Raw genomic sequence first — 27,805 nt, forward strand, 5'->3', positions numbered from 1 at the left:
TATAATAATCTAGTCCCGGGTAGGCAACCTATGGCACGTGTGCCAAAGGCGGCATGCGAGCTGATTTTCAGTGGCACTCAGACTGCCCGGGTCCTGGCCACCGGTCCGGGGGACTCTGCTTTTTAATTTAATTTTAAATGAAGGTTCTTAAACATTTTAAAAACCTTATTTACTTTACACACAACAATAGTTTAGTTCTATGTTATAGACTTGTAGAAAGAGTTAAAAGTACTTCTAAAAACGTTAAAATGTATGACCGGCACGCGAAACCTTAAATTAGAATAAATATATGAAGCCTTGGCACACCACTTCTGAAAGGTTGCCGACCCTTGATCTAGTCTATGGGCCAGATTCCCCACTGACATATTAGGATTACATCCACTTCCATGGAGTTGTACGTGCTTACCCCAGCATTGAATTGGTCCCTATTTCATTACCACTCTTTGTCCAAAATATACTAGATGCTGTGCTTGGGTTTCAGTTTTATCCCCTAGCCTCAGATGACCCTGTCTCAGCTACTACCTGGCAACTCCAAGCCTTTGGCATTCAAAATTGTTGATACATTAGAAGGATAGGAGAGGAAAACTACTGTAGATTACAGGGCACTCTCCTATGCATTTAGATGAATTTTGCAATCCAAAACTCATCATTTGCGTGACTTTCTGGAAGGAACAGTGGTTTCAGAAGCCAGATACCCTCTGATGAGGGCAGGATGGAAGAGAGAGGAATGAATAAGCATGATGTGCTGTATTCATACTCTTGCATGGTACTTCTAACGGGCATGCAGGGGAAGCTGGCAATATCTCTGAGAAAGAGAGAAGCCAGAGTGCTGTGGAGTTGTCTTAAAGTATTATTTCCAAACAAAAAAATTGTGTTATAGAAGAGCTAAGTTTGAAAGTATTTCAGTGGAGTCGAGGTGGCACCCCCTCTCTATTACTTTATTTACAAAAATTCGACACCTATCCAATAAAAAAATAATCCACATTAAACTCTATATGAACAGTAAAGAGATCCAGCCAGGTTTCCATTGCCATATAATCATTCACTAACCCCTCCTCCCCCCCATTTACAGCTCCCATCCAACCTTAACATTGCCCCGTTGTTTTGTTCTGCTAGGGAAGTATGCTGTTGGAATACTAATATGTGTTCAAACACTGAATGACATTTATCAGCAATGCCAAAACACATTTGTAAGTTTATAGGCTGAGCCATTCTGGAGATGATGTGCCAAAAAAAACGTAGGAAATTGTTCAAAAATTCAGTGAGGAGAAAAAGTCAACCATCATAACTTTAAACCTCTTTTGGGGGGGGTGTTCCCAGAAATAAATCTCTCTGAATGAGAAATGGCGTGGACATTTTCAGGGGAATCAATTTCTTTTGGGTGGAATTTGGAGCTTATAATTGGAAAACTAGCGTCCTTAAGAAGATTAGCTAGTTAGTCCAGACTGCCATTGCTATATGAAATTTCTCTTTTATAAAAAGCCAATAACAAGTAAAATATGAATGTGCTGTTGTTTGACCCCTGATTCCAACAGATTTGTTTTGTGTGTAGTCAGACATGGCTCTCCAGACTGTAACGATGAAAGTTTTTACTACTTTTGACTCCTGCACGTGCTGCAGAACCAAGGCAGCTGCAGAATAATGAGCGGGATTCTTTTCTGGCTTGTGCATTGCAGATCGATTCATCACTAAATTCTGATGGCCGAATCTTAAATGTCGGTAGCGAGTGAACCGGAAAGACCCAACTTCATTTAGAAACCCCCCGGCTGAGTGTGCAGCATTAGCAGTTCACAAAGCCATAATTTTACTGGTAAACTGAGCAAGTTTAATGTGGAGTCAACAAACATTGGACCCCATAACTCTTTTGACGATGAGAACACTTTATAATCATTCATTTCAGCTTGATGTTTATACCTGCTTTTCAACTAGTTCCAAAAGGAAGGGGGCGCATGTTGCCCAGCAGAGGGAGCTGTGAACAAGTGAATACACTCCACTGCTTTTCCCTGAGTTTGATAAATGCATATATTCTTTAAAAACAATATTTACTGAGTTCTACACAAAATTGTGGCACTTAGAGGTTAATTTTAAATACACAGTTTTGCTAGTTTGCCAGGAGTACATTTTTAGCAGCTAGAAGCACTCGTATGCTATTTTGTTCAGAGTTACATGAACTTTTAATGCTATCAAGTATCCAGCTACATTCAAGGAGACACATGTTTACAATACAGTGCAAAAAGTAGCTGTAAAAATAGAAGTGCGTTCTTGACCTTGATCCTTATTGATCACGGTATCAGCATTTTCGGTGACGTATTCTTAGGGGCGTAGGCAGGCCATTGATAGATATCACACACACAAAAGCAAGGTTGCCAGGCATGCACGCTGCACTCAACTGGAGCTAAAAGTCTGTAGAGAGAGGGGTTCATTGCTTGTGCATCATGCAGTGCCCAGCTGAAAATATGAAGTAGCCACAAGAGAAACTGTTTGAGAGCGTCATCTGGCCCAGGGTTTCAAACAGAAACGAGGCATTGAATCTGGCCGTGGAGCTGCCTATCTTCTGTCTGAGCACTTGACTAAGGAGGCTGATTTGAATAGAAGGCCTGTGCTGGAAGGGGGTGAAGCCACTGAAGCCTATTGTGAGTTCCTGAAAAGCTAGGAGCTTGCCTCTTGAGTTTGAGTGTGCGCGTACGCTGTCCGTATCTTTTTTTTGCACATCCAAATAGCAATTCCTTTTGCTACAGAACAAACTTGAAAAGTCTCAGCTATGGAGAAATGGGACAGCAGTGCAGGTACCTCTGCTTTCCACATGCCAGAGTGGATGGTGAGTTGACGAATAGTTTATTATTTTAGTTAATAAACAGCAAATCGGTCTCTACTGGATTTCTAAAGGGAGTTCCTCTTTGTCAGGTGGATTTATGCCAGTCACAATTTTACTGCCTTGTACTCAAGTATAATAAAATTTACCAGGAATGGGAATCATTAAAGTCAGAGGCAGGCAAGATCCAGTAGTCCCATCTCCCTGCCAATGCAGGATTATTCTTCATTGTACATATATTGTCCAGTCTAACTGTAAAAGGTCAAGTGGCACTAGAAATAGTCTCTATCTATGGAACGGGGATACTATTTTCCTATTTCACAGGAGTATTGTGTAAGGACTTAATGTTTATAAAGCAATCTGAGATACATGGAGGAAAAACCACGTGAAGTGCGGAATAATCTTCTGGGGTGCATTACATTGTCTACTCTGAGAACAAGATATGCATAGCAAACACTCGTTATTCTTTCTTTGGCAGTCTTAATGTTTATTACGAAGTAGGACTCCGTCTTTGAAATGGCATCTGTGTGGCTTATGTCTGTGTTACCTTCCCTAATGTTAATTTTAAAACAGGCAACTGATCCTCAGAGCAGCATGTGCTGCTCAACCTCACCTCAACCAGTAAGAGGGCAGAAGAGGAAAACAGTGAGAACTGAAATAACGTTTTCTCTGTGTTGCTTCTTTGACACTAGGAGTTCTTGAAATGGTTGACAGTGTAGTGATTCTGTTTTGAAAACTAGCCAGCACTTGAACAGTTAAAGCTTGTGTCTGGGGGGCAGCTTCAACTAGAGAAAGTGTCTGTGCACCTACCATGGTTTAAAAATGCGTATGCCATCCTAGCACAAAAGAGCGCCATGTTAAGAGCTATTACTCCTTCCCAGATTGTTACTCACGTTTTACAGCCTACCTTCTTTCTGTGTGAAAAGTTGACTCTTATCAGCTCTTCTTAGGCTGTGTCTACACTACGCTCCTTTTAGCGACAGGGCTGTGCCGCTACAGCCATGCCGCTAAAAGCCACGCAGTGTAGTCGCTGTTTGTCGGTGGGAGAGAGCTCTCCTGCTGACAAAAATCTTCCACCCCCAATGAGCGGCGGTAGCTTTGTCCGCAGGCGCTGTTCACACTGGCACTTTTCATCAACAAAACTTTTGTTTTTTTAACACCTCTGAATGACAAAAGTTTTGTTGTTCAGTTACCAGTGTAGAGAAAGCCTAAGGAAGGCCTTTGGTTTGTTTTAGGGCATTATAGCAAGAGATTTGGATTTCTATAGGTACTTAAAAATGTGTTGGAGCAACAAGCTTCGCAAATAGCCAGTGATAAAAAACAGCATTTGAACCCGTCTGATGTAAATACTCAAAAGCTATAAAAATAGCTTTTCAGATAATCTGTTCTGATTTGGTTTGAACTTTGTTAGTCCTCTGGAATAATTCAGCATTAATTAGTCTCTCTACAGTCACTAAAGTTTTGCTAGTCACTAAAAGTTTTACAGTAATTATTAACCTGTCATTTTCTTTCCCTGGCCTGCTGGTGTTCTACAGAGTGAAATTCTCTACTGTACTTTACCCCAACTTATCTTGTATTTTATGTAACACCATCAAGAAATAGTTATTACATTTGAACGTCAGCATTGATAAAACTTTGCATAACATTTGACACTTTAGAAGTGTCTATTTTATACTGATTCAAATATCTTCAAATAGGGATTTCTGTTTATGAACTAGGTTTTAGTTTGGTCATTCATAATTTCTAGATCATTAGGGCAAAGGTAAACATACTGGGATCTGACCCGTGCTAGCAAAAAATAAGTTTAAATGTGGTGGTTGTTAGCAGGGCTCTAACAGTTTCTCTTTGCGATCTGGACATGTATTTTTTCAGAAAAAAAAAATGTTTACAAGGTCCCATCTACAAAGAGCTGGTAGTTGTGTTTAACAGCCATGTTTAATCAGTTTGAACTCTGCTAAACCCAGATATAACATGGTTTGCCAAGCCAATGTGGATAGGTCCAGCCATGCTATAAGTAAAGATTGTCCTGAACTGCAAAATTCACACGTTGGTTTGGGTCTTTATTTCAATCCTACTATCCCTCTCAGAGTTGTGGGGTGTTAAGATTCAGGGAGTTCGGGGATTACAAAAAATCGCTGTACTAACCCAGGTTCCCACATTGGATAAAGCACTGATTTTTAAACCTACATTTAGTCCCTTCTGCATGGGTCAGCCAAGCTGTATTTTAAACTGGTTTGTACAACAACCAAGCTTAAGGTCCAACATACATTATAATTTTCACTGCATTGGAGGAATCAGTTGCAACACCGCAATCTCCTGACATGATTTAAAACAGTCTTGTAGTGTAGGTGTTCCTGAATTGTGCTACCCATCTGAAGTTTTACAGGGCTGAAGATTAAAACAGGAATAGGGTTAAAACGTGATTGAGGAGAATGAACCCAGTGTTAACTATGTTGGGGGACTACTGTGACCTCAATATGGTAGAAATTACAATGAAGCTGAGATCTGGACTGTGCATAGATGGTATCATAGATAAGGCTAAGATTTTGTCATGGATATTTTTAGTAAAAGTCATGGATGGGTCACGGAATATTCATGGAAGCCCGTGACCTGTCTGTGACTTTTACTAAAAATATCCTTGACAAAATGGGGAGCTGCAGGGTCCCGACACCACCCGCGGAGGCTGGGCAGCTGCGGTGGCTCCGGCTCGGAGCTCCCGGGCCTCCACCACCTGGGAGACTCAGAGCTCCAGGGTTCCCCGCTGCTCTTGGCAGCCGGGAGCTGCTCGGCTCGGAGCCTCTCATGTCGCAGAGCTCCGGGGCCCCCGCTGTCTGCAGCATCTGGGAGCTGCAGGGTACCCCCCACCAGCCACCACGTGCGGCAGGGGGACCCTGCAGCTTCCAGCCACCACGAGCTGGAGTCATGGAGGTCTCTGGAAGTCATGGATTCCGGGACTTCTGCGACCTCCATGACAAAATCGTTGCCTTAATCGTAGATAACCTCTCAGGTAATCTATAGCTTGGTCTAAATACTGGCCTTAAGCAAATCTCTGTCCACACCAATCAAGGGAAACTTTTTGGTAGAAGAATCCTGCTAGCAAAAACCCCGTTTAAATGCAGTTATGACTCATGTGATTCTAACCCCAATATGATCAGGATCAGAAGTACTGCTGGGGACCTGGGGCAATTGTAAAATCAAGTACTGGGTTTTCAGATCTGCCCTTTAACATTCAGCCAAAGTTCCCTTATCTGTTGTCAGCAAAAAACCATGCTCAGTGCAGTGGTAATGCTGGTGAGACACCAGCAACTCCCAGGCAAGTGGATTCTTTCTGGAGACTTCAGCAGTTTCATGTTGAAGACATGGTAATAGCTCAGAGTGCACAGAGGGAACCGGTTTCACTTGCAATGATAACTCATTGCTCTGGGAAAAGGTTGTTCCTGTCTAGTGTATGTCGAATACTGTACATACGGGTCCAAACAGCAGAGATGCCTGGACAACACCTGCAGATGGCCTGTAGCAAGCGCATTAAAGGAGCTTCTTGAGCACTTTCAAAACAAATGGAAAAACTTGCTGGTTTTGGGCCTGTGACTAAGATCAAGTGTACTATCATTTCAGCCTCAAATGCATTCACTGTTGGGGGAAATGTATCCTGCCTTGAGGACCCAACAGGTATTTTCCTCTCTAACTTCTTTGATCTTATGATTTTATACTGGAGACAACAAAGCCCCCTTTTGTTACCTGAGCAACTTGAAATAATATGGCCGCTTGGCCTCAGCTGTCACAGTGCCGCTACAAACAACCTGGTAACAAGTTTGGGGAACTGTTTTCTCCATTTGTAAATGTTTGTCGTTCCTCATCCCAGTCTCTCTTTGGCCTTGTCCACACGAAGCTGTTTGATTAAAAATTTCCCACCAGCGCACTTCCAAACATGGTTGCTGTGGTGGTAGCAGTAATGTAGACCAGGGACTACCAGATTGCAGCATTTTTACCTGTGTTACATAAGCCTGCTCTGAACCGGTATATGAACATAGTAATAACATTCTAGTATCTGCTCGGAGTCTTGTCTCCATTAGCACTTCCACCAGTGGAGCTGTATCAATTTGGCCATGGTGGGAAGATTTTTAGTGAAGAACCCTAGCAACGGCAGTGAGGGGAAGGGATTTTCCTGGCATCCACGTGTGAAATTTCTACTCATCTGCTAGGACCTATTTGGGCAGGAGGTAGTCTGAACAAGCCACTGGGTGTGAGGGTGGGCTTGATTGAAATATACCGTGATTCAATCCCCTGTTGGCACTGATATCCAAGAGGTCTGAGGACCAAGTTCAACCTCCATCCCAGGTCTCCTGTGAAGTGGTAGAATATACTCAGCTCTCAAGCTGGAGTTTGTACTATTCTAGGCAATGGTCTAATATTTAATTTTCATTTCATTTAGCACTGCACTGAGATTCTAGGTGCACTAGAAATATTTTAGATCAGCAGTCCTCAGACTTTTGAGGGTTGCGCCCCCCCATACCCCTCTCCACATCTCCCCTCCCGCCCTCCCCCCCAAGCTGGGGCTGGGAGCGGGACCATGACTGGGAGGAGGGATAAGGGGGCCAAGGCTGGGGCTGCAGCTGGGGGTGGGGTTGGGCTGGGGCCATGTCTGGTGGCAGGGGCAAAAGGGTAGCCACAGCAGGGCTGCGGTGGGGTCAGGCAGCTGGGCCCACGGCCAGATGTGGCTCCACTCCCGGCCTTATAGACTCATAGACTCATAGACTTTAAGGTCAGACGGGACCATTATGATCATCTGGTCTGAACCCCTGCATGTCGCAGGCCACAAAGCCGTCCCTACCCTTTCCCTTGACTCTACTGTTGAAGTCCCCAAATCCTGTGGCTTAGTGACTTCAATTGGCAGAGAACCCTCCTGCTAGCGATCCCTGCCCCATGCTGCGGAGGAAGGCGAAAAACCTCCAGGGCCTCTGCCAATCTACCCTGGAGGAAAATTCCTTTCTGACCCCAAATATGGCGATCAGTAAGACCCCGAGCATATAGGCAAGAGTCTCCAGCCTGACTCTCATTGGCCATTATGCTATTTACCTACCAAGGCACGGTATTCATTTGGCTAAAATCATGTTATTCCATTAAACCATTCCCTTCATAAACTTATCTAACTTAATCTTGAAACCAGACAGGTCCTTCGCCCCCACTGTTTCCCTTGGAAGGCTGTTCCAATATTTCACCCCTCTGACCGTCAGAAATCTTCGTCTTGTTTCAAGCCTAAACTTCCCCACAGCCAGTTTATATCCGTTCGCTCTCGTGTCCACATTAGTACTGAGCTGGAATAATTCCTCTTCCTCCCTGGTATTTATTCCTCTGATATATTTAAAGAGAGCAATCATATCCCCCCTCAGCCTTCGTTTGGACAGACTAAACAATCCGAGCTCCTCTAGTCTCCTTTCATACGACAGGTTTTCCATTCCTCTGATCATTCTAGTGGCCCTTCTCTGTACCCGTTCCAGTTTGAGTTCATCTTTTTTAAACATGGGAGACCAGAACTGCACACAATACTCCAAATGTGGTCTCACCAGCGCCTTATACAACGGAAGCAGCACCTCCTTGTTCCTACTAGATATTCCTCACCTAATGCAACCCAAGACCGCATTGGCTTTTTTCACTGCCACGTCACATTGTCGACTCATAGTCATCCTACGGTCTACCAAGACCCCGAGGTCTTTCTCCTCCTCTGTCACTTCTAACCGATGCGTCCCCAGCTTGTAACTAAAATTGCTGTTAGTCATCCCTAAATGCACAAGCTGGGGACGCATCGGTTAGAAGTTCCCGAGCTGGGAACAGAGCCACGGCTGGGGATGAGGCCAGGCATGCATGGAGCCGGGAGCTGGTGCCGCGGCTGGGGGTGGGAGCATAGCTGCAGCTAGGCTGCAGTGGGAGCCTGCGGCCAGGTGCAGCTCCACTCCTGGCCTTGCCTCCAGCCTTGGCCCCGGGCTGGGAAAGGAGCCGTGGTCAGCGGCCAAGGCTAGGGACAGGGCCAGGAGCCGGGGACATGGCTGGGGGCTGGACTGGAATAGATCTGGGGGCAGGGAGGGGCTGGATGGCGCTCCCTCCCTGCCCCCAAGAGGACTGGCCCGGGCCCCGCTGCGCCCCACCCCCCCGATGGTCCTCTAGGGGGCGGTCCCCACACTTTGGGGACCTCTGCTCTAGATGGATGCCTATGGCCCCCCAGACAGCAAATGATCTGGCAACTGCAAGACGTCTGGATAATAAGATACATTATTGGGAGAAGTTCATATTGTGCTTCAGAATTACAAAGGGTTAAAATGTACACGTTAATCCACTGAATTAGAATCCATGTGACATTCTAGCTGTAGGGCTGGAATCTTAAATACTTAAAGCTTTAGCATAGGCCTTGGCTCAACAAGTAGAGTTGTCAGGATTACACATTAATTTAAGGCATGAGAAAGTTTGGAACACTTCTACAGCTCCCTCCTCAGAAAGGATATGAATCATAAGTCTTTTGAACATAGCTGAAGGAGGCAGGGTTAGAAGTTAACTGAAGTAACTTAACCTTCACATTTTACAGCTCATTTTGTGCAAGGCAGCTGTTGTCAATAAGCAAGGAGTGAGTTTGTGTCACAGTGGAGGGAAAAGCATTGTGTCTACCTCAGCAAGCCAGTTCTGTGTGTTTTGGAGGCGTCTCAGCTATTAACACCAGGCATCCATACGCACGTCTCTGATTTCATGTACGAAAGTGTAACAGGATATAAAGCATCTCTCCTGGTAACCAGGGTATTGTGTGTTGTTGCAGTCATGTGGTTTTCCTTTCCTGAAAAATGATGAGATCTTAGTCGGCTGGGGTCTTTTCACAAGTCTAATGGTTAAAGCACAGTTTTCGGAGGGTTCAATTCCAGTCTCTGCTCTTTATGAGCTCTGGCAAGTTGCATACCTGTCTGTACCTCCATTTTTCCATCTGTTACTAGGGTAATACTTTCCTCATGGGAACACTGGGAGCATTAAATAAAGCACTTTGAGATCCTCTGATAGGAAGTGCTATAAAGGGCAAAGTATTATCATAATTCATGCTGGTCATAACCATTCTAGGTGAGATTGCCAAACAAGTTTCCATTTCAATCCTGTTATTTTTACAGCTTCGTAACTTTCTAAACTATTTTGGGATGATAGTTACTTGTTCTCTGCCTTAAGTTTGTCTTCTTCTGGATGGGACTTTTTGGGAAGTTTGGGTAAAATCATTTAACCCAGTTGGGTGTTCTGAGAGACTGGGAATTTTCCCATTGGAAAGAGACATTCTTATCGCCTTGTTTCTCAAAGGAATAACTAAATAAAGGCTAGACTGTGAAATATCTAACTTGGTATATATAGAGATCTTACTGATCATTACATTCTGATTAGCTGTAGAGTAATTTAGAGTTTGCCCTGTTTTATTTCTACAAGTCCGTTTGCTGTGGAGCAAGGAATTTATAAGCTCCATTAGCAAATCCCCATGAACTTGTAGGCTGCACAAAATCGGTAGCCCACGTTTCTTTTCCTTTGTTCCTTAAAAGAAACTAGAGATGTTAAGTGAAAAAAGCGAGCATTCCTGCAAGCGCTGTTTCCAAAAGCAAGCCCTCAAGACATTTCCAAAGTTAGTTCTTCCTGCAGCATTCGCTCCTGTATATTACATACTGTTTTTATGGGTATACTATAATAGTATATTAAAACTTACAATTCACAAAGCAAACAGGAATAGAAAATACTCCATACACACAACATGGTCATGTTAACATTGTTGGAAGACCAGATTACAGCCCCTGTACTTGCAGACTCATAGACTTTGATGGTCAGAAGGAACCATCATGATCATCTAGTCCAGGGATTCTCAAACTGCAGCTCGTGACCCCTCAGGGGGTCACAAGGTTATTACATGGGGGGTCGTGAGCCGTCAGCCTCCACCCCAAACCCCGCTTTGCCTCCAGCATTTATAATGGTGTTAAATAAAAAAAAAGTGTTTAATTTATAAGTGGGGGGGTTGCACTCAGAGGCTTGCTATGTGAAAGGGGTCACTAGTACAAAAGTTTGAGAACCACTGATCTAGTCTGACCTCCTGACATTGCACAGTTAAAGGCACTTTTATCTTTGTAGCACAGCTGATTCAAAACATGTGTTAACCATGTTCTCAAACTGTGGTACAGCACTGGACTTCAGTAGGACTGAATATGGTTCTCTCTACATTTTAACCTCCTCAAAGAACAAGCATGTTGCAACCTTTTTTCCTGACAAGATAGTTGTTAAGTAGTTTATTTGTGGGTTATATAGTCTGTTAAGCTTTAGTGCCTTAGGCTCTCTTTTTACTGGGGGGAAAAAAAGCGTTTTTTACCTTGACGTAGCTACTCAGGGTAAACCATAAGTGGAGGATGTAAAGTTGACCTCCAGGGCTGGCTCCAAGTTTTTTGCCGCCCCAAGCAAAAAAAATTTCCCGTGCCCTCCCCGGCCACGCCACAACTCCGCCCCTTCCCAGCCCCATTCCAACCCCTTCCCCAAATCCCCGGCCCCGCCTCCTCCCCCGGGTGCGCCGCATTTCCCCTCCTACCCCTTCCTCCCAGGCTTGTAACCCTGGGGGGGGGGCAGAGGAACCGCCCTCCACCGCCGCAGCTCACCTCCGCTCAGGGCCGGCTCCCGGCTTTTTGCACCCCAAGCAAAAAAAAAAAAAAAAAGGAGCCGGAGTGCCGCCCCTTGGAAAGTGCCACCCCAAGCACATGCTTGGAGTGCTGGTGCCTAGAGCCGGCCCTGTTGACCTCCATTAAAGAGAGTGAAGTCAAAAGTACCTGTGCCTCATCTCCACTAAGATTTTACATCAAGAAAACTAACTCGAACAGCTCTTTCAATGTAAAAAACTCTCTTCTCTAGGATTTTACAGGAAGATAGTAAAAACATACCTCTTTTGCCATGAAGAACTAGCCTGGGATGCAACAGTGGTGTTAATCCCAATGTCCTGGCAAATTTCCAGTTTTGCACCTCTCAAATCCCCTGTGCATTTTCAATTGAATATAATATATTTCTTCACTTTGTCATAAGCTGTGGGGTGGTGTTGCTGTGTCCTATTAAAAAGCTGTAACTTTTCACTCCAGAACTACATTAGTTGGCTTTCAGCAATGAATGAAACTGAAGATTATGACTGCCAAATTTCATAGTGGTGGAGTGTTGTCTAATGCTTAAAGCAAAAGATGAGGAGCTAGGATCCTTGGGTTTTATTCCCATCTCGACTGCAGATCATCTTTGTGAGACGGAATATTTGTTTCCTCACTTATAAAATGGGGATTCTTTATGTCCCTACCTCCCAGGGATGCTGTGATTCTTCGAGTGATACTCACATGTATTCCACAATAGGTGTGCGTGCTTGCCACATGCACCGGTGTCAGAAGTTTTTCCCCTAGCAGTCCCCGTAGGGGAGCGTCCCTAGCGACCCCTGGAATGGCACCTCCATGGCATGGTATAAGGGGCGCTGCGCACTCCCCCCACCCTCAGTTCCTTCTTTCCCCCAGTGAAGGTGCTTCAGAACTACTCTGTTCCAGCTTTGCTGCAGCTCGTCCCCAGGACTCTTGTTCATTTAGTGTATGGTACCTGTTATGACCTGGCGGGAATCCCTCTTCCGTCAGTTGTGAGGGCACACTCGACTAGGGCGCAAGCCTCGTCGGCTGCCTTTTTAGCCCGTGTCCCCATTCAGGACATTTGCAGGGCTGCCACATAGTCTTCAGTTCACACGTTCACCTTGCATTATGCGATCGTCTCCCAGCCCAGGGAAGACGCCGGGTTTGGCAGGGCTGTGCTCCGTCCCGAGAATTTGTGAACTCCTACCCACCTCCAGTAGCTTGGAATCACCGATTGTGGAATACACATGAGAATCACTTGAAGAAGAAAAGACAGTTACCTTTTCCGTAACTGGTGTTCTTTGAGATGTGTTGCTCATGTCTACTCCACATCCCGCCCTCCTTCCCCTCTGTTGGAGTTGTCCAGCAAGAAGGAACTGAGGGTGGGGGGAGTGTGCAGCGCCCCTTATATCGCGCCATAGAGGCACCACTCCAGGGGTCGCTGGGGTGCTCCCCTACGGGTACTGCTAGGGGAAAAACTTCTGACACCGGTGCACGTGGCGAGCATGCACACCTATTGTGGAATAGATATGAACAACACATCTCGAAGAACATCAGTTATGGAAAAGGTAACTGTCTTTTCATACTGTTTAAGTGCTTTGAGATCCTCTGATGAAATGTGCGATAGAAGAGCAAAATCCCATTATTGTGACTCAGTGAAGTGTTTGATAGCATAGGATACTGGGGGAAGGTGGAAAACTCGCTGTATTTTGCCATACTTGTTTAGACTTTGCCATTAGCTAATCCACTTCTGTACTATGACTCTCCCAGTATAAAATATTCTGGACACACACACTGAAGTTCTGTAGCAACCCTGCCTTGAGCACTTTAGCAGATTGCCTTGAGCCCACCCAGAAGGGACAAAATTGTTCTGTGAACAGGTCAGAATAGCCAGCTGTGGAATGATGATCTGACCCATTAAGTACGAAATAAAAATCTGCCTCATTTCAAGTCTTCTATTACAAATGAGGCAATCCTTGTTTAGCAAATGTGTAACAAAGCTGTGCCCTCTGTACCACACTAGCACGAGTGCTCTTTGTCGGTGCCTTTTTGTGCCTATCTTGTCCCTTCTTCTCCTTTTCCCCTCTCTCGCATTGGGGGGAATCTATAACCTAGAGCAATTGGTAGTCTGAAGCAGCAACAGCTAGGTAGGTGTTAATCTTGTCATTCCCCCAAGAGACCCTGTGTTCTGAAAGGGCTTGACCCTTCCAAGGACAGAGAGCTCGGCGCTTGCTGCCATGGGGGGTTGGCATCATTTGAAAAACATTTACCAACCTAACAAATGCCTTCATTGTTTTAGTTGCCCATTAGTTAATTTTGTTCTAATGAGGCTCTGTTAATGTAATCATCTGACATTGGGAAAGGGAGGTGGGGGAGAACCCAAGTTAAAAAGAGCCTAATTAGCAAGTTAATTATAGCAAGCAAGAAAATGTACCGGTTATATAAATAAGCGATTGTTATGCACACACAAGTCAGGCCATGTTAGAAACCGCTGCTAATGGGTTAGAGGTCGGGGAACATTGTAACTCAGTGTAAAACAAAAAAGAAAAAATGCTGGGACTTGTTTGTGAGATGCTAGCAGCAATGCCTCATTAAATCTTGGGGTTCTTCCCTGCCAAATGGGCCATTGGAGAGGGAGCTGCAAACCCAGGCAAGTGTAGCCCTCTCCTTACCTGCCCTCCTCCCCCCCACAATAAAATAGAGACTTGAAACCAGAGCAGACAGGATTTCTGATGCTGGAGGTATAAATGAAAGGCCAGCAACTACCCTGGACTGGAAGGATTGCAGAAGAGCTGTAGATAATAACGCTATGCCGAACAAGAAGAAGTACATTGTGAATGGCGATTCAGAGATTAAAGCCCAGGTGAGGGCAGCCTTTAGGTACCATACTATAGACTTTCTAGAACAAAGTACAATTGTTTGTCTTTCTCCCCAGCCACTTACTTTTGATATCGACTAAGCCCCTTCACCTGATGTAAATGAAGCATCATCTCCAGAGAACGCATCTTTGTTTGGCTGTTTCCTCTCAGGAATAGGGGTTTAAATGCCGCAGCTTTGAACTTGTTATTTTAGAGACGTTCAGTCGTTTCTCTTCAGACCATACCTGTGGGAAGGTATAGTGGAAATCTGGAGCGGGCAGGTTGGACGGGGCAAACCAGCATGTGAAAACCAGAGCTTCCGATGGCCATACTTGCTATTGAGCTTTGTAAATCCATGCAGAGCTGGTCTTAAATTGGGGCTTCCTCGGGAAGAGGGGGGCTGTATCTCACTTCTTTAAAAAGAAGGGAGCATGCACCTGCATTTAGAAATCATTAACCCTCGTGAATCTTGCATGAATTCCAGCCTGAATCAGTCCGTCCTGCCAAAGAGCTATATGGCTGTTAGAAGCAGTATATATATAACCAGAGATGGTCGAAGCAGGTCAGTCTCCTAAATCCAAGTGTTTGTCGTTTTTAAGGGTCTTAGAATTTATCACCTGAAAACTAACTCTCCTGGGAAATGGATTGTTACCTGCAGAGGGACTTTTGTTTCTTGGGCTAAACAAGTTCTACATGTAATCAGTATCCTTGCTTTTGTTGGTGTTAAATAGCAAGGGAGCGTCTTGATTACAGGTTATGGTGGTAGCTTGTCTCAGGTGCAGCAGGAAAACAGCTCTTTCTGGGGTAGTGTAGCCTTGTGGAGAACGGGTGTGAATTAATAGAATTTTAAATGAGACTTTTGGTCTGACAATAAATGAAGTTTAAAGATCTAAGTTCTTACATTTCTAGGTAGGGCATGTTTCTGTTGCAGAGATTCCAATTCTGAACTGCAGTCCTGATCTAGAAATTGTATGATTAAAAAAAAATTGTGTGTGTGTGTGTATGTGTGTGTGTGTGTATATATATATAAATAATGTGTGTGTGTGTATATACACACCCACACACAGTATGATCGTGTAGGTATGTGTGTATCACCATCGTACTGTGTGTATACATATACATAAGAAATATGTATATAATATACAACCAGACTGAGCTGGTTATAGTAATTGTCCGACAGAAACCAAATTCCAATTATTGACCTACACAGGACTGAATGAGAGTGAATGAGAGTGGAAGGATATAGTTTCATCAGAGGGACTTAGTGAAATATTACGCTAGTTAAAAACACGACTGGGGTGTGGACAGGAAGGCATATCATTGCTATATATAGTGCTGCTGTTGGTTTGGTATATAAGTGCCATGTCTTGAGGTTCAGTGCCCTGTTTTAGTTACTCACTCTTGGCTTGAGTCGGCATTCCTGTGGCTAGAGCCGAGATGTGGTAGTAACATGACCTGGGTTCTAGTTCTTTGTAACTTGGTCACTGGTTTACTCTGTGAACTTCGGCAAGTCACTTACATTCCTGTGTTACTTTGGAAAAAGTGCTTTGAGATCTCTATACATGCTATATATATGCTAAATATAATTGCACTTTTTACAGCATTTGCATTGAAAATCCCTTAACAGATGATGCCGGAAAATATTAACAGAATGTTGCTTTTCCCCCCTGAATTCTGCAATAGGAGTTATTCATCCTTGTTAGCCTTCCAGCGTATCTAACTCTTCCTAGAGCATCATTTTATGCCAATAATCTGATGGGGTAAAGCTCTTCTAGCCATGGAGAGATCTGTTTAAATGAAAAGAGCATTCTTGTAGAAAAACAGCATTCTTAGAAAAGGGCATGTGTAGACCATTGTGCATAGAATCCGCTTCACAAGGAGTAGAGCTGTTTGAAGGCTGGAAGTGCAACTCCTGATTCTCACCTTAATTTGAGTGACCACTTGCCTTTTTCTGTTTGTTGTCTGGTGTTCAGTAAAATTTTATTGTTGATGGCGTATTCTAGGGTTCCTGCAATACCAATTTTAGGATTATCAGAGGAAAAACCTGTGTTGCTGTTGCAAACCTTCTTACAATCCTTTCTTCCATACCCATGACTGCAGCAGAATAATTTTATTAGCCCAATGACCTTGCCAAAGTTCCAAAACAGTTCTCTGCATTCCTGCTGGAGACTTGATGTATCACCAAATCAGCCCCAATAATCCCTACCTGCTTTCCAGGCTTCGTGTCATCGCCATGTTCTGGATGAAGTGGTCTTGTCTGACCTAGTCAGTATCCCTATTAAATTGGACATAGGAGTCACTTTTAGTGATGTAGTGCTGCTTGCCTGCAAGTGTTAAGGCAAGGAGTGAGACATCGGGACTGTAAATTTAGCACTCCCTTGTGGCAATATAGAGCATTGCAGCTTAAACTACTGTGCTTGAATTTGAGCTGCTCCCAGAAAGGAATCAAGTTCCAGGCAGTAAGGAGAAATCCTTAAACAGAACCAACTACTTAAAATATTCTAAGAGGTTAATAATCCCAATTCATGGTTTTACAGTGTTTTGAGGGTGTAAATACTTAACCCTTATTGGGCCAGATCCTCCGTTGGTGCAGATTGATTCCAGTGACGTCAGTGGAGCTTTGCCAATTTACACCAGGGAAGAATTTGGCCCATTATTCTTAATTATCAAGTGAAGTGTTATTTCCAGTTTCACTGAGAGAGTTCTAACACGTTAGCAAACAAACACAAAAAGACTTTGGATCGATGCTAAAAATGAGCTAGCATAAAAAGTCAGATATTGGCAGTGAATGTATCTGTGACTAATAGACATGTGCTCTGCAATGTTTGCTGAATTGCAGCATTGTAATAGTGGTTCGAGCAGGGAAGGACTGACAGTAGACTGCCTAGCATCTATCCTTGATGCTGCCACTGGCCTGCTGTGTAACCTTGTGTGAGTCAGACAAATTCTTAGCTTTAGTTTCTCCATTTGTTAAAACACGAGTCCCCACCTCAGATGTTAGCTCAGAGCTTGCAGAGTGCCTTGTGATCTCTGGGTGAAAAGTTGCTAGAGAAGTGTAGTTAGGAAAATGAGAAGTTCAAAATACTTTTGTGTTTTTCTAAATGAACTGAACTTCTGTTTAATAAAGAATCTTTTGTTGAAAGTTATAAGATATGCCTTTCTAGGGACTTGAAGGGCCTGGGGATAGGCAACGGGCAATGGAACTTGCAATGGTAGCTCTCCAGTAAAAAATCTGGTCCTGTTTGGTAGCTGTTACTATCCAACATCTGTTTGGCCTATGTGGAATGTGGTTTGTCAGTCAGTCCCTATTAGGCAAATGGCCACATCACAAAACCACCGTTATATTTGCCCCTCTTACTGTCAGTGTCAGCAGAGGTCAAGGGTGGAATAAGACACGGGACTGGGTGGAATAAAAACTCCCCATTGCCCACTCCTCCGGTGTTCCTAGAGATGTAACATCCATGAAAGGGTTGAAGCACATTGGCAGAGGATGACCATGAGCCTTTTCTGTAAATAAGGACGCTAAGGGTGATTTTACTCTGAACGGTGTCTATATAAAAACGGCACCACCTTAGCAGCTCTGTCTGCTGCATGCTTTCAGAATCGATCTGCTGACTTGACGAACTACAAATCAGTTCTGATTTCTGTTAGCCTGGCAGAGTCAAGACAACTCTAGGAGAATAAACTGGAGACTAAGCTTTCCTGTGCACTCCAGTAGAATTATTTCCCATCTTTCAGTCAGTTGTATGCAAACACATTGACGTTAATAGGGTTGCCCAGGTGTTGCCAAGAGCCTAACTTGGCCTGTAGGATTTTGATTATTGATGGTGATGCCTGAGATGGAAAGAACTCATCTTGATTCTCTGATCCCAGACTGAGTCTGCAGGGTTGGCAGTTACCGCCCCCTTCCCATCATTTTACTAGTTAACTGAGCACATCTAATCATTGGGAGGGGGTAAATACAGAGCCCTGCCATGATGTAGTTATACTACCTTCATTACTAGAGCATTCTTATAAGAGTAGGAGTGTTAGCTTCAGTCTCCTGGTCAAATTCCAATTTGGTTAATTACAGTTTGCCAAAATATATTTCCTATGGCATTTTCAGCTGCAAATGGTGTCCTTCACTTTTTGACCTGTTACATAGAGTTTCCTGTACACTATTAAACAGCTGTCATGTTCCACCCTAGAGATGAAGTGATCCTAACTTTATTGTGTGATCTAGCTATTACTTTGTCCTCTTTTGGGACTTTGTAGCAACCACATTTAGACAGATATGTCAACTTTCCAGGTAGCCAAGAAGCTGGGGGTTTCTCCAAGTGTCACCCCCCAGAATTATGATAGCCACATCTTCTATGGCAAATCTTAAATAATCCAGTGTATGATGTATTGCTATGAGGGTTGCTTTATTTCTACCTTTGGTCTTTTGCACAGAAGGTATCTAGCATCTTGTGGTCTCCATATTTCTTGTCAGGTCTGCGGTTGATAAAATAATCTTCACTTCAATTCTACAGATTTCTGAGGGCCCCCTTTCTGATTAATAATCCGCACTGTTTTCAGTTTTAGAAAAAGCACTTAAGTTACCGGAACAGAAATGTCTTTATTCTTCTAACTAGTGTGCCTGTTGGTAAAAGTGATTGAAACATGAGCTTGAAGTGTTTGTGGAGGAGAAATGGGTTTATACCATGTGTGCTAAGCTAGGCCCAAATTAATACCCCCAATTATATAATAGAAACTGCTACTCGGTCCCCACTGAAATAATGCAAGTAGCCCTTCTCCAATGTAGTCTTTGAGGCTGTTAGGATTAGCCTGTTCTGTCAGGCAGTGGATTTTTTTATACCACATGTAACTGGGATTCTTTCTTAACAGATCCAGTTTGCTGACCAAAAGCAAGAGTTTAACAAGCGCCCAACGAAGATTGGTCGCCGTTCTCTGTCCCGTTCCATCTCTCAATCCTCTACAGATAGCTACAGCTCAGGTAGGTACCGCTGCTGGCTCCCTTCTGTCCGTGTGCCTCTTTAAGCTGCAAGTGCTCTTTTGTCCATTTGTCTGTTGGGCCTTCATTCACAGCCTGGGGATCTCCTAGTTTTTCCTTCATACCTCTATGAGGTTTAGGAAAGGGGATGAAGAGAGAATGTGTCTCTCCATATACAGTTGGCACTTGGATGTTACACTAAATGGGTTTCTTACGCAGAGTCTGGCTTAAAACTCAGATTTAGGCTTCCCTGAATCTCTAACCCTATTGCTCCCTCTCGAATCCCTCATGTGTCTTTCCAACTCCTCTTCCTCCCCTCCAAGGCTTGTGCAACTTCACACCCAGCTTACAACTGTGCTTGTATTTCATCGTGTTCCTCCACATTAGCTGTCCTAATTGTTGTTCGAGTATGTGTCAGTGTGGATCCCACGATAGTCGCTCATGTGCACAACATCAGTCTTTGAACACAAGAACTAAGGGTCACCCAATGAAATTAATAGGCAACAGGTTTAAAACAAACAAAAGGAAGTACTTCACATAATGCAGAGTCAACCTGTGGAACTCCTTGCCAGAGGATGTTGTGAAGGCCAAGACTATAACAGGGTTCAAAAAAGAACTAGATAAGTTCCTGAAGGATAGGTCCATCAATGGTTATTAGTCAGGATGGGTAGGGATGGTGTCCCTAGCCTCTGTTTGCCAGAAGCTGGGAATGGGCAATGGGATGGATCACTTGATAATTACCTGGTTTGTTCATCCTCTCTGAAGCACCTGGCATTGGCCATTGTCGGAAGACAGGATACTGGGCTAGATGGACCTTTGGTCTGACCCAGTATGGCCTTTATGTTCTTATGTTATGAACAACAGCATCCATTGGAGCTGCACGTGCTACCATATGACGGCATAAAGGGTGGAGTGGCTCAGTTCCTTCTGCCCGTGTCCGTGAGATGGAACCTGGTGCGTCTCCAACGTACTAGTCTATAACTCCAGCTAAGCCTCTCAGAATTCTTGAAAATAAATAAATAAATCAGACTTCTTCTGCTTCCTTTGAAGAACCGCTATGAATGAACTCAGTCCATTTGGAGTGATTTTTGATGGCCGGAGTCCCCTGTTCAGGATGTCTTAACATGACAGACTCTAAACCTGTGGTTTTCAAGCTCTGCCCTTCCTGTAGCAGGCTAATTCCATTAAGATAGGCACAGCAGATGCCTCTTAGGTTTGGGAGAGAGTCATATACTTGGTAGGTGCCAGATGTGCTGCTCGTTTTCTTCCAAGATGTGCAAGCCATGGGACGCACAACAGAAGCGTCATATGTTGAAACAATCTATGAAGATCTTTTTGGATCTAGAGGAGACAGGTACCAGAGCCCACCAGGTAACGAACCGGCCATTTTCCTTGAGTGCCCTGTCTAGCTAACACACAATGCCTAAAGCCAGCCCAGAGAAGACTGCACTGAGAAAAGACTTTAAGCCAACACCTCCACTATCAAAGTGCAGCACCGAGAGAGGCTTCCTTGAACACAAGGACAAAGACTACAGATGGAGCTCAGTGTCTTCCCACAAGGAAAGACCACATAAGGGGGGCTGGGGCATATGACTTATGAGGAGAGGCTGAGGGAACTGGGGTTATTTAGTCTGAAGAAGAGAAGAGTGATGGGAGATTTGATAGCAGCCTTCAACTACCTGAAGGGGGGTTCCAAAGAGGTTGGAGCTAGACTGTTCTCAGTGGTGGCAGATGACAGAACAAGGAGCAATGGTCTCAAGTGGCAGTGGGGGAGGCCTAGGTTAGATATTAGGAAACACTATTTCACTAGGAGGGTTGTGAAGCACTGGAATGGGTTATCTAGGGAGATGGTGGATTCTCCATCCTTAGAGGATTTTAAGGCCTGGCTTGACAGAGTCATGGCTGGGATGATTTAGTTGGTATTGGACCACTTTGAGCAGGGGATTGGACTAGATAACCTCCTGAGGTCTCTTGCAACCCTAATATTCTAGGATTCTATAAGACTTTGGGGGAAAACCACTGAGCCCCACACAGCATCGAGAGATAGTGATGAGGGACCACCTACCACTGAAGCACAGAGGAAAAGTTCACTGGCACCAGTGACACAACCTTCGGCATTTATGCCTTCAACAGAATCACTGAGGATGCTCAACGTGCCCTTGGAAGAACTTAGAACTGAGATACTTACCAGTATTGAAGCAGACCCTTGTACTGAGAGTGCCCCATACCTCAGTGCTGCCACTAGAGAGATCTATTCCTCTTCTCCATCACTGGATCACACATTCTCTCCTCCTTTGAGCAGAGAATCCTCTCCCCAGAGTTCCCTGGGTAACACCATAGAAAGACCTTGGTGGCTCTGGCTCTCCCTGCAGAACTCAGCCACCGTCACATCAGGAATGTCACTGAACTGGCCAATATCAGATAAGCCTGCCATAGCTCTCTGGCATGCTGCTCTGGCTTTATTGAACTTGGTGGGATCTGCCTTCGTAAGCCTCTAGGACTCAATCTCCATCTCATTTTGGGAAGAGAGAGAGATCATGCTTCCCAGAGGCACTGTTGGCCAGACCATCAACACTGGGCCTGGGGAAAAAGCAATAACAATGTTCTACCTCACCTCCTAAGAACCTTTCATCTTCTTCACCCAATGCAGCAGTGTTATCAGTGCTGTGGTCAGTGCTGAGTGACTTCAAATAATTTCAAGAACTACTTAGGACAATTGCAGAGATGCTAGAAATAGAGACATCTGTCATACAAGAAAAAAATCTCCTAAAATGTTCAACATACTGACATCTTTGGGCCTGCCGGGATTGCTCGCCCAATGAAGGGCTGCTTGATCCCAGTAAAGTCTTGTGGCAAATGCCTGCCTTCATTCCTATCACTCACCCAAGAAGGATAGCAAAGCATTACCAAGTCCCTCAGAAGGGTTGGAGTACTTCTACATCCATCCCAAACCAGGCTCTGTGGTTGTCTCACCTGTGCATGAGCAATCCAAGTCCAATAAAAGCACCCCAAAGTACAAAGGCCTAAAGAAGCTTGATCAGTTTTGGAGGAAATTCTACTCCTCTGCCTTCCTCCCAGTATGGGTGGCAAGCTCAGGCCTTTCTGGTCAAATATAACATTTTGACCTAGGATAGGGTGACACCTTTTCTGTCCCATCTGAGACTAGGGAAGAGCTCAAATAAATAGAAGGTCAATTAGGGGCCAAGGCAGCCCTACACTTGGCAATAGACTCTTCAGACACCACGGTCAGATCTAGGGTCATGGCAATGACAATGCACAGAGCATCATGGCTTCAGGCATTGGGCATGCCCAGGGAAGTGCAGGCCTTAATCAAAGAACTGCCCTCTGAAGTCATGGAACTAGTCAACAAGTGGACAGACAAAGCTCTGCACTTCTTAAAGGACTCTTAAGGCCATTTTGTGCTCCCTGGGGATCTGCACCCCAGCCCTGTACCATAAACCATAACATCATCAACCCCAGCCTTGCCGGAGAAACAGATTCATGCTAGGCAGAACCCAAATGAGACAGGAGTCACCAGCTTTCCTCATTGGTGACACACCAATTCCCCTGATCCCCAGGATAATATCCAAAATCAGACTGGACAAGGCCACTCTGATAGCTCTCTACTGGACAAGGCAAATTTGACTGTTAGACCTATTGCAAATGTCCAGTCATCCTCCTATCCATCTCCCAGTCCATCCAAACATATCATCTCGGACTCATGGTCAGCTGTTGCACCCAGAGCTGCAGTTGTGGCACCTGACTTCTTGGAAGTTGGCTGGTTGAGCGTTACTGATTGGGACTGTTCTCGGCAGGTTCAAGAAATTCTCAGACATAGCATAAAGCCCTGTACTAGGATGATCTCCTCCAAATGGAAAAGGCTTTTCCTTGGGCAAACCAATATAATCTGGACCGAGGAGAGGTCCTGATACCAAGGACCCTGGAATACATGCTGCACTTAAAACAAGCTAGACTAACATTTAGTTCTCTCAAAGTCCACCTTGCAGTAATATCAGCTGCAATGGTATTAGAATTCCTCAGGGGCCTCCTGTTTACTTACTCACATGTTAGAGGCCCAGTTCCTACATGGGATCTCACCATTGGCCTCTTGAAATTTATGGAGCCTCTTTTTCAACCTCCTGTTGGATTGCTCGATGCACCACCTCACTCTTAAGACAGTTTTTTCTGGTTGCTGTCACCTCAGCCAGGAAGGTCAGCGAGTCTAAGCCCTTATGGCTGAATCTCCTCACACATTCTTCCATAGAGACAAAGTTGTGTTGAGACCACACCCTAAGTTCATATCTAAAGTGGTCTGAGAATTTCACTTGAATCTATCATTTAACCTGCCAGTCTTCTTCCAAAACAACACTTAATGCTAGGGGAGAAGCAGCTACTCTCTCTGAATATTTCAAGAACTTTGCTCTGTTACCGTAACATGACCGGCTGCCCCTCACCTTATGTCTCTTCACCTATTCGTGATTATATCCTGCTCACCAAAAGATGAGCCATCTCATCACAGAGAAACACACACGCATGATCCACTCAGATTTTATCTGCTGTCAGATAGTTTTCCTTCCAAAATTAAGGCGCACTCCATCAGGGCACAGGCAGCAGCAGCAGCCTACTTTGGAAACGCGCCAGTATCTGAGATCTCTAAGGCATCTCCATGGAGCAACCCACTGACCTTAGTTAAACATTATGACCGTGTCATGATAGCCAGGTCTGTTGCCAAGTTGAGGAGGGCAGTGCTTCAATCATTATTTGACCAATGCAGCTGGAAGTATTCATTCCCACTCTCCAGGGAGGATACTGCTTGCCAGCCACTTACAGTGGGATCCACACTGACGTATTCAAAGAACGAATGGATGTTACCCTGCAGTAACTGGTTCTTTTGAGATGTGGTCATTGGGGCAAGTCCCACAACCCGCTCTCCATCCCTTCTATTCAGAGTGCTCAGCAACACTGGCTTTGAATTTTGGGGGAACTGAGATAGGGTCGCGGCTGCCCCTCACCTTATGCCCTTGTATAGAAGCGCGAGGTGGCACAGGGCACACTCCCTTGACAGACTGCTATGCAAAAACTTTGATCTTGCATACATGACATGCATGTGCACCTACGATGGGATCCACACTGACTATAGCATCATGAAAAACCACAGTTACATAGGATAACTAACTTATTTCCTGTTGTCTTCTCCCACTTTTGGTTTTATGGCCTCTGTCTTGCTGCCCCTACGGTTGGAACATTCTCCCATGCTGTGTATTCCAAATGTCCTTCCTCTCCTGTCCCTCCTGAAAACCCACTCCTCTGAGAAGCCACCTATGCCGATCTCCCTGACAATGTCTCAGACCTGAACCGTTGTCTCAGTTTCTCTGAATGAGACTACGAAGTTTTGGGGGTAGGGGCTCTATCTTTTTCATACTCTCTAAATAACTGATGGAGAATTCACCTTGTAGTTTGGGGGCAGCCTGGTTACAAGTGGGCTTGATCATTAATGACTTGAGGCTGTTTTTTCTAATTCTTGGACTTTCTCTTTCTATTGTTGCAGAAGAGAGGCCCAAACAGCTGAGTGTGGGCTTTTCCCTGCCACACTCAGCACAGGCACATGCCAAGGGAACTCTCTCTGCCCCCAAGGAAGCAATGAAGCTATGGCTAGCTCATCCAGGTGTAGTAGGGTTTTCACCCACATGTTTGTGCTGGGCTGCCGCGTTCCTTAATACTATAATCCACTGCTTTGCCCCGTACTGTGTGAACACTCACCCTGCGGCTGGGAGGGTGACCTATTTCTCCCACAGTGGCTGTATTTCCTCACAATGGGTTCCTAGGAGGTGCAAAGGAACAACGCATGCTGTGTCCTCCCCATATAAATATTAGCCCAGACTCAATGTTCACCATACCAGTTATACAGACAAGTATGTCTCAATGAAGTCTTAAATCTAAGTATACCCCACATGGTAACACAAGCTTTAAGCTGGCACTAACGCTTAGAATTTCTCCAGTATAGATCTGTGATCTAGTATAGCATTGCACAGCCTTTACAATACTCTGAGAGCTAATCAGTATTCTAATGTGAATATTTGGTATGATTGTCATTTTTTAAAGACGAATGTTAGTCTAATTAGTCTGACTAATATTTCTTCAATTTGTGGGTGCTCCAGGCCCACAGCTGAAAGAGCTCTGAGTGACTTCCTGTGAGCTCTCCTCCATCTCGTGCACTTAGTCTCTCCCACTACAGCATCAGCAGTTTAATTTGTATTAATAAAACCGTGCATTTTTGTGCTAATGCGAAGTGCTGGGTTGACAGCCCTGGAGACTGAAGCCCTCTGTTCCCAGGACAGTTGCATTTGCAGGTAGCGGTGACTCCCATCAATGTGCCTCATCCTTGTCCTGGAGAGATGGACTTTAGAGCCAAAAGGGGAGTTTAGTTGACAGGCCCATTGAGTTCTGGCACCTGTGCACAAAATGGGTGGCAGTTATGCTGTTGTTGTGATGTGAACTCCAGTCAGGGGCGGCGCTCTCTTTTTTGCTGCCCCAAGCACGGCAGGCAGGCTGCCTTCGGCGGCACGCCTGTGGGAGGTCCCCGGTCCCGCGGATTCGGCGGCATGCCTGCGGAAGGTCTGCCGGTCCCGCGGCTTCGGTGTACCCACTGCTGAATTGCGCCCGAAACCGCGGGATTGGCGGACCTCCCACAGGAGGCTCCCTGACTGCTGCCCTCGCAGTGACCGGCAGGGCGCGCCCTGCGGCTTGCCACCCCACGCACGCGCTTGGAGCGCTGGTGCCTGGAGCCGCCGCTGACTCCAGTCCCTCTAGGAATGGATCTGAGTGAGACCCTCCAAGCTCATTTCATGTAAAATACCAAAGAAGCATCTAAACATATCAACTTTCAGTCACTACACTATTACTAATGACCATCATTCTCTCTGCTTTCTTTGCCACTTTAAAGACCTCTCTTGTATCCAAGTTAATCAAATGATCATTTTTTAGTTAAGGCTGGGATTTCCAAAGGGACCAGAGGAGTTAGGTCCCCAACAATTGAGCAGAGTACCTAACTCCCTTAAACCCCTTAGAACAGGGGTAGGCAACCTATGGCACGCGTGCTGAAGGCGGCACACAAGCTGATTTTCAGTGGCACTCGCACTGCCCGGGTCCTGGCCACCAGTCCGGAGGGCTCTGCATTTTAATTTAATTTTAAATGAAGCTTCTTAAACATTTTAAAAACCTTATTTACTTTACATACAACAATAGTTTAGTTATATATTATCGACTTATAGAAAGAGACCTAAAAGCGTTAAAATGTATTACTGGCACGCGAAACCTTAAATTAGCGTGAATAAATGAAGACTTGGCCCACCACTTCTGAAAGGTTGCCGACCCCTGCCTTAGAAGATTTCCAGTTGTATAGGTCACTGATGTGCTATAGGGGCGTCTCATGGGAGTGCCTTGTTAAAAATTCTACCACTAAACTGAAGGCTGGGGGGGAATTTCCCTGCCTCTAGGGTCTGCTGCTTTCTTGCTGTTGCTAACCAACTCCTAACAAAGGTGACTCAACCCCGAGGCTCCTAAAATACTTCTGAAGAGCCGATTATTTGCCCCTTTATCTCTCCCCACGTCCTATTTTGTTGTACAATTTGAGGACGCTTTCTTGTATCTTTCACGTACAAAGCATAAACACCTCCAGCAGCGTATGGTGTAATATGTTTGTTTGCCAAGTGACTCACTTATTTATAGGCTTGGCAAAATTTTATTTTTATTTTTATTTTATTTTTTTGTAATTCTGATGGATAATATTGATGTTTATTTTTAATCTTTTTTTTTATTTTTATCAATTAAAATGTTCACAGTTGCAAAAAGTTAAAGATAATTTTTATCTATTTACAGTTTCAAGAGTTGTGGGAAAGGGGGGGATGTGGGGGGCAGACAACAATTTAATGACAGTTGACTTTGAGATGTAAAAAATTAAAACTTTATAACTCTTAGAACACATTAGCAACTTCAAATGACAAAATATACAAAGTAAATATCCTTAAATCATACTCTAAGTCTCAGCAGCGTTTTTCTTTCTTTGACTATCTTGAAATTTAGATGATCATCGATGGAAATATTTTTTCTCAGTTTATGTGTGTACAGTAACAACAAAGAGTCTGGTGGCACCTTAAAGACTAACAGATTTATTTGGGCATAAGCTTTCGTGAGTAAAAACCTCACTTCTTCGGATGCATCCGAAGAAGTGAGGTTTTTACTCACGAAAGCTTATGCCCAAATAAATCTGTTAGTCTTTAAGGTGCCACCAGACTCTTTGTTGTTACTGTACACACATAAACTGAGAAAAAATATTTCCATCGATGATCATCTAAATTTCAAGATAGTCAAAGAAAGAAAAACGCTGCTGAGACTTAGAGTATGATTTAAGGATATTTACTTTGTATATTTTGTCATTTGAAGTTGCTAATGTGTTCTAAGAGTTATAAAGTTTTAATTTTTTACATCTCAAAGTCAACTGTCATTAAATTGTTGTCTGCCCCCC

General features: G+C 44.4%; 1 protein-coding gene across 4 annotated transcripts in view; it reads left to right on the plus strand.

Moving 5' to 3' along the window:
* AHCYL2 (adenosylhomocysteinase like 2) overlaps positions 1-27,805 on the plus strand; it is a 176,916-nt gene that overhangs the window by 95,531 nt on the left and 53,580 nt on the right. The window contains exons 1-3 of one of the 4 annotated variants that reach the window (XM_034763838.1): positions 2,399-2,818; positions 19,176-19,284; positions 24,830-24,946. In XM_034763838.1, coding sequence (XP_034619729.1) covers positions 2,762-2,818; positions 19,176-19,284; positions 24,830-24,946 — 283 coding nt within the window. In that variant the 5' untranslated portion in view covers positions 2,399-2,761. Of the gene's footprint in view, positions 1-2,398; positions 2,819-14,245; positions 14,315-19,175; positions 19,285-24,829; positions 24,947-27,805 lie in introns of those variants that run through there. The other 3 variants (XM_034763830.1, XM_034763845.1, XM_034763850.1) reach the window with 3 other exon arrangements.

The sequence above is a fragment of the Trachemys scripta genome, chromosome 1 (genome assembly GCF_013100865.1).
Source record: "Trachemys scripta elegans isolate TJP31775 chromosome 1, CAS_Tse_1.0, whole genome shotgun sequence".
Classification (NCBI taxonomy): domain Eukaryota; kingdom Metazoa; phylum Chordata; order Testudines; family Emydidae; genus Trachemys; species Trachemys scripta.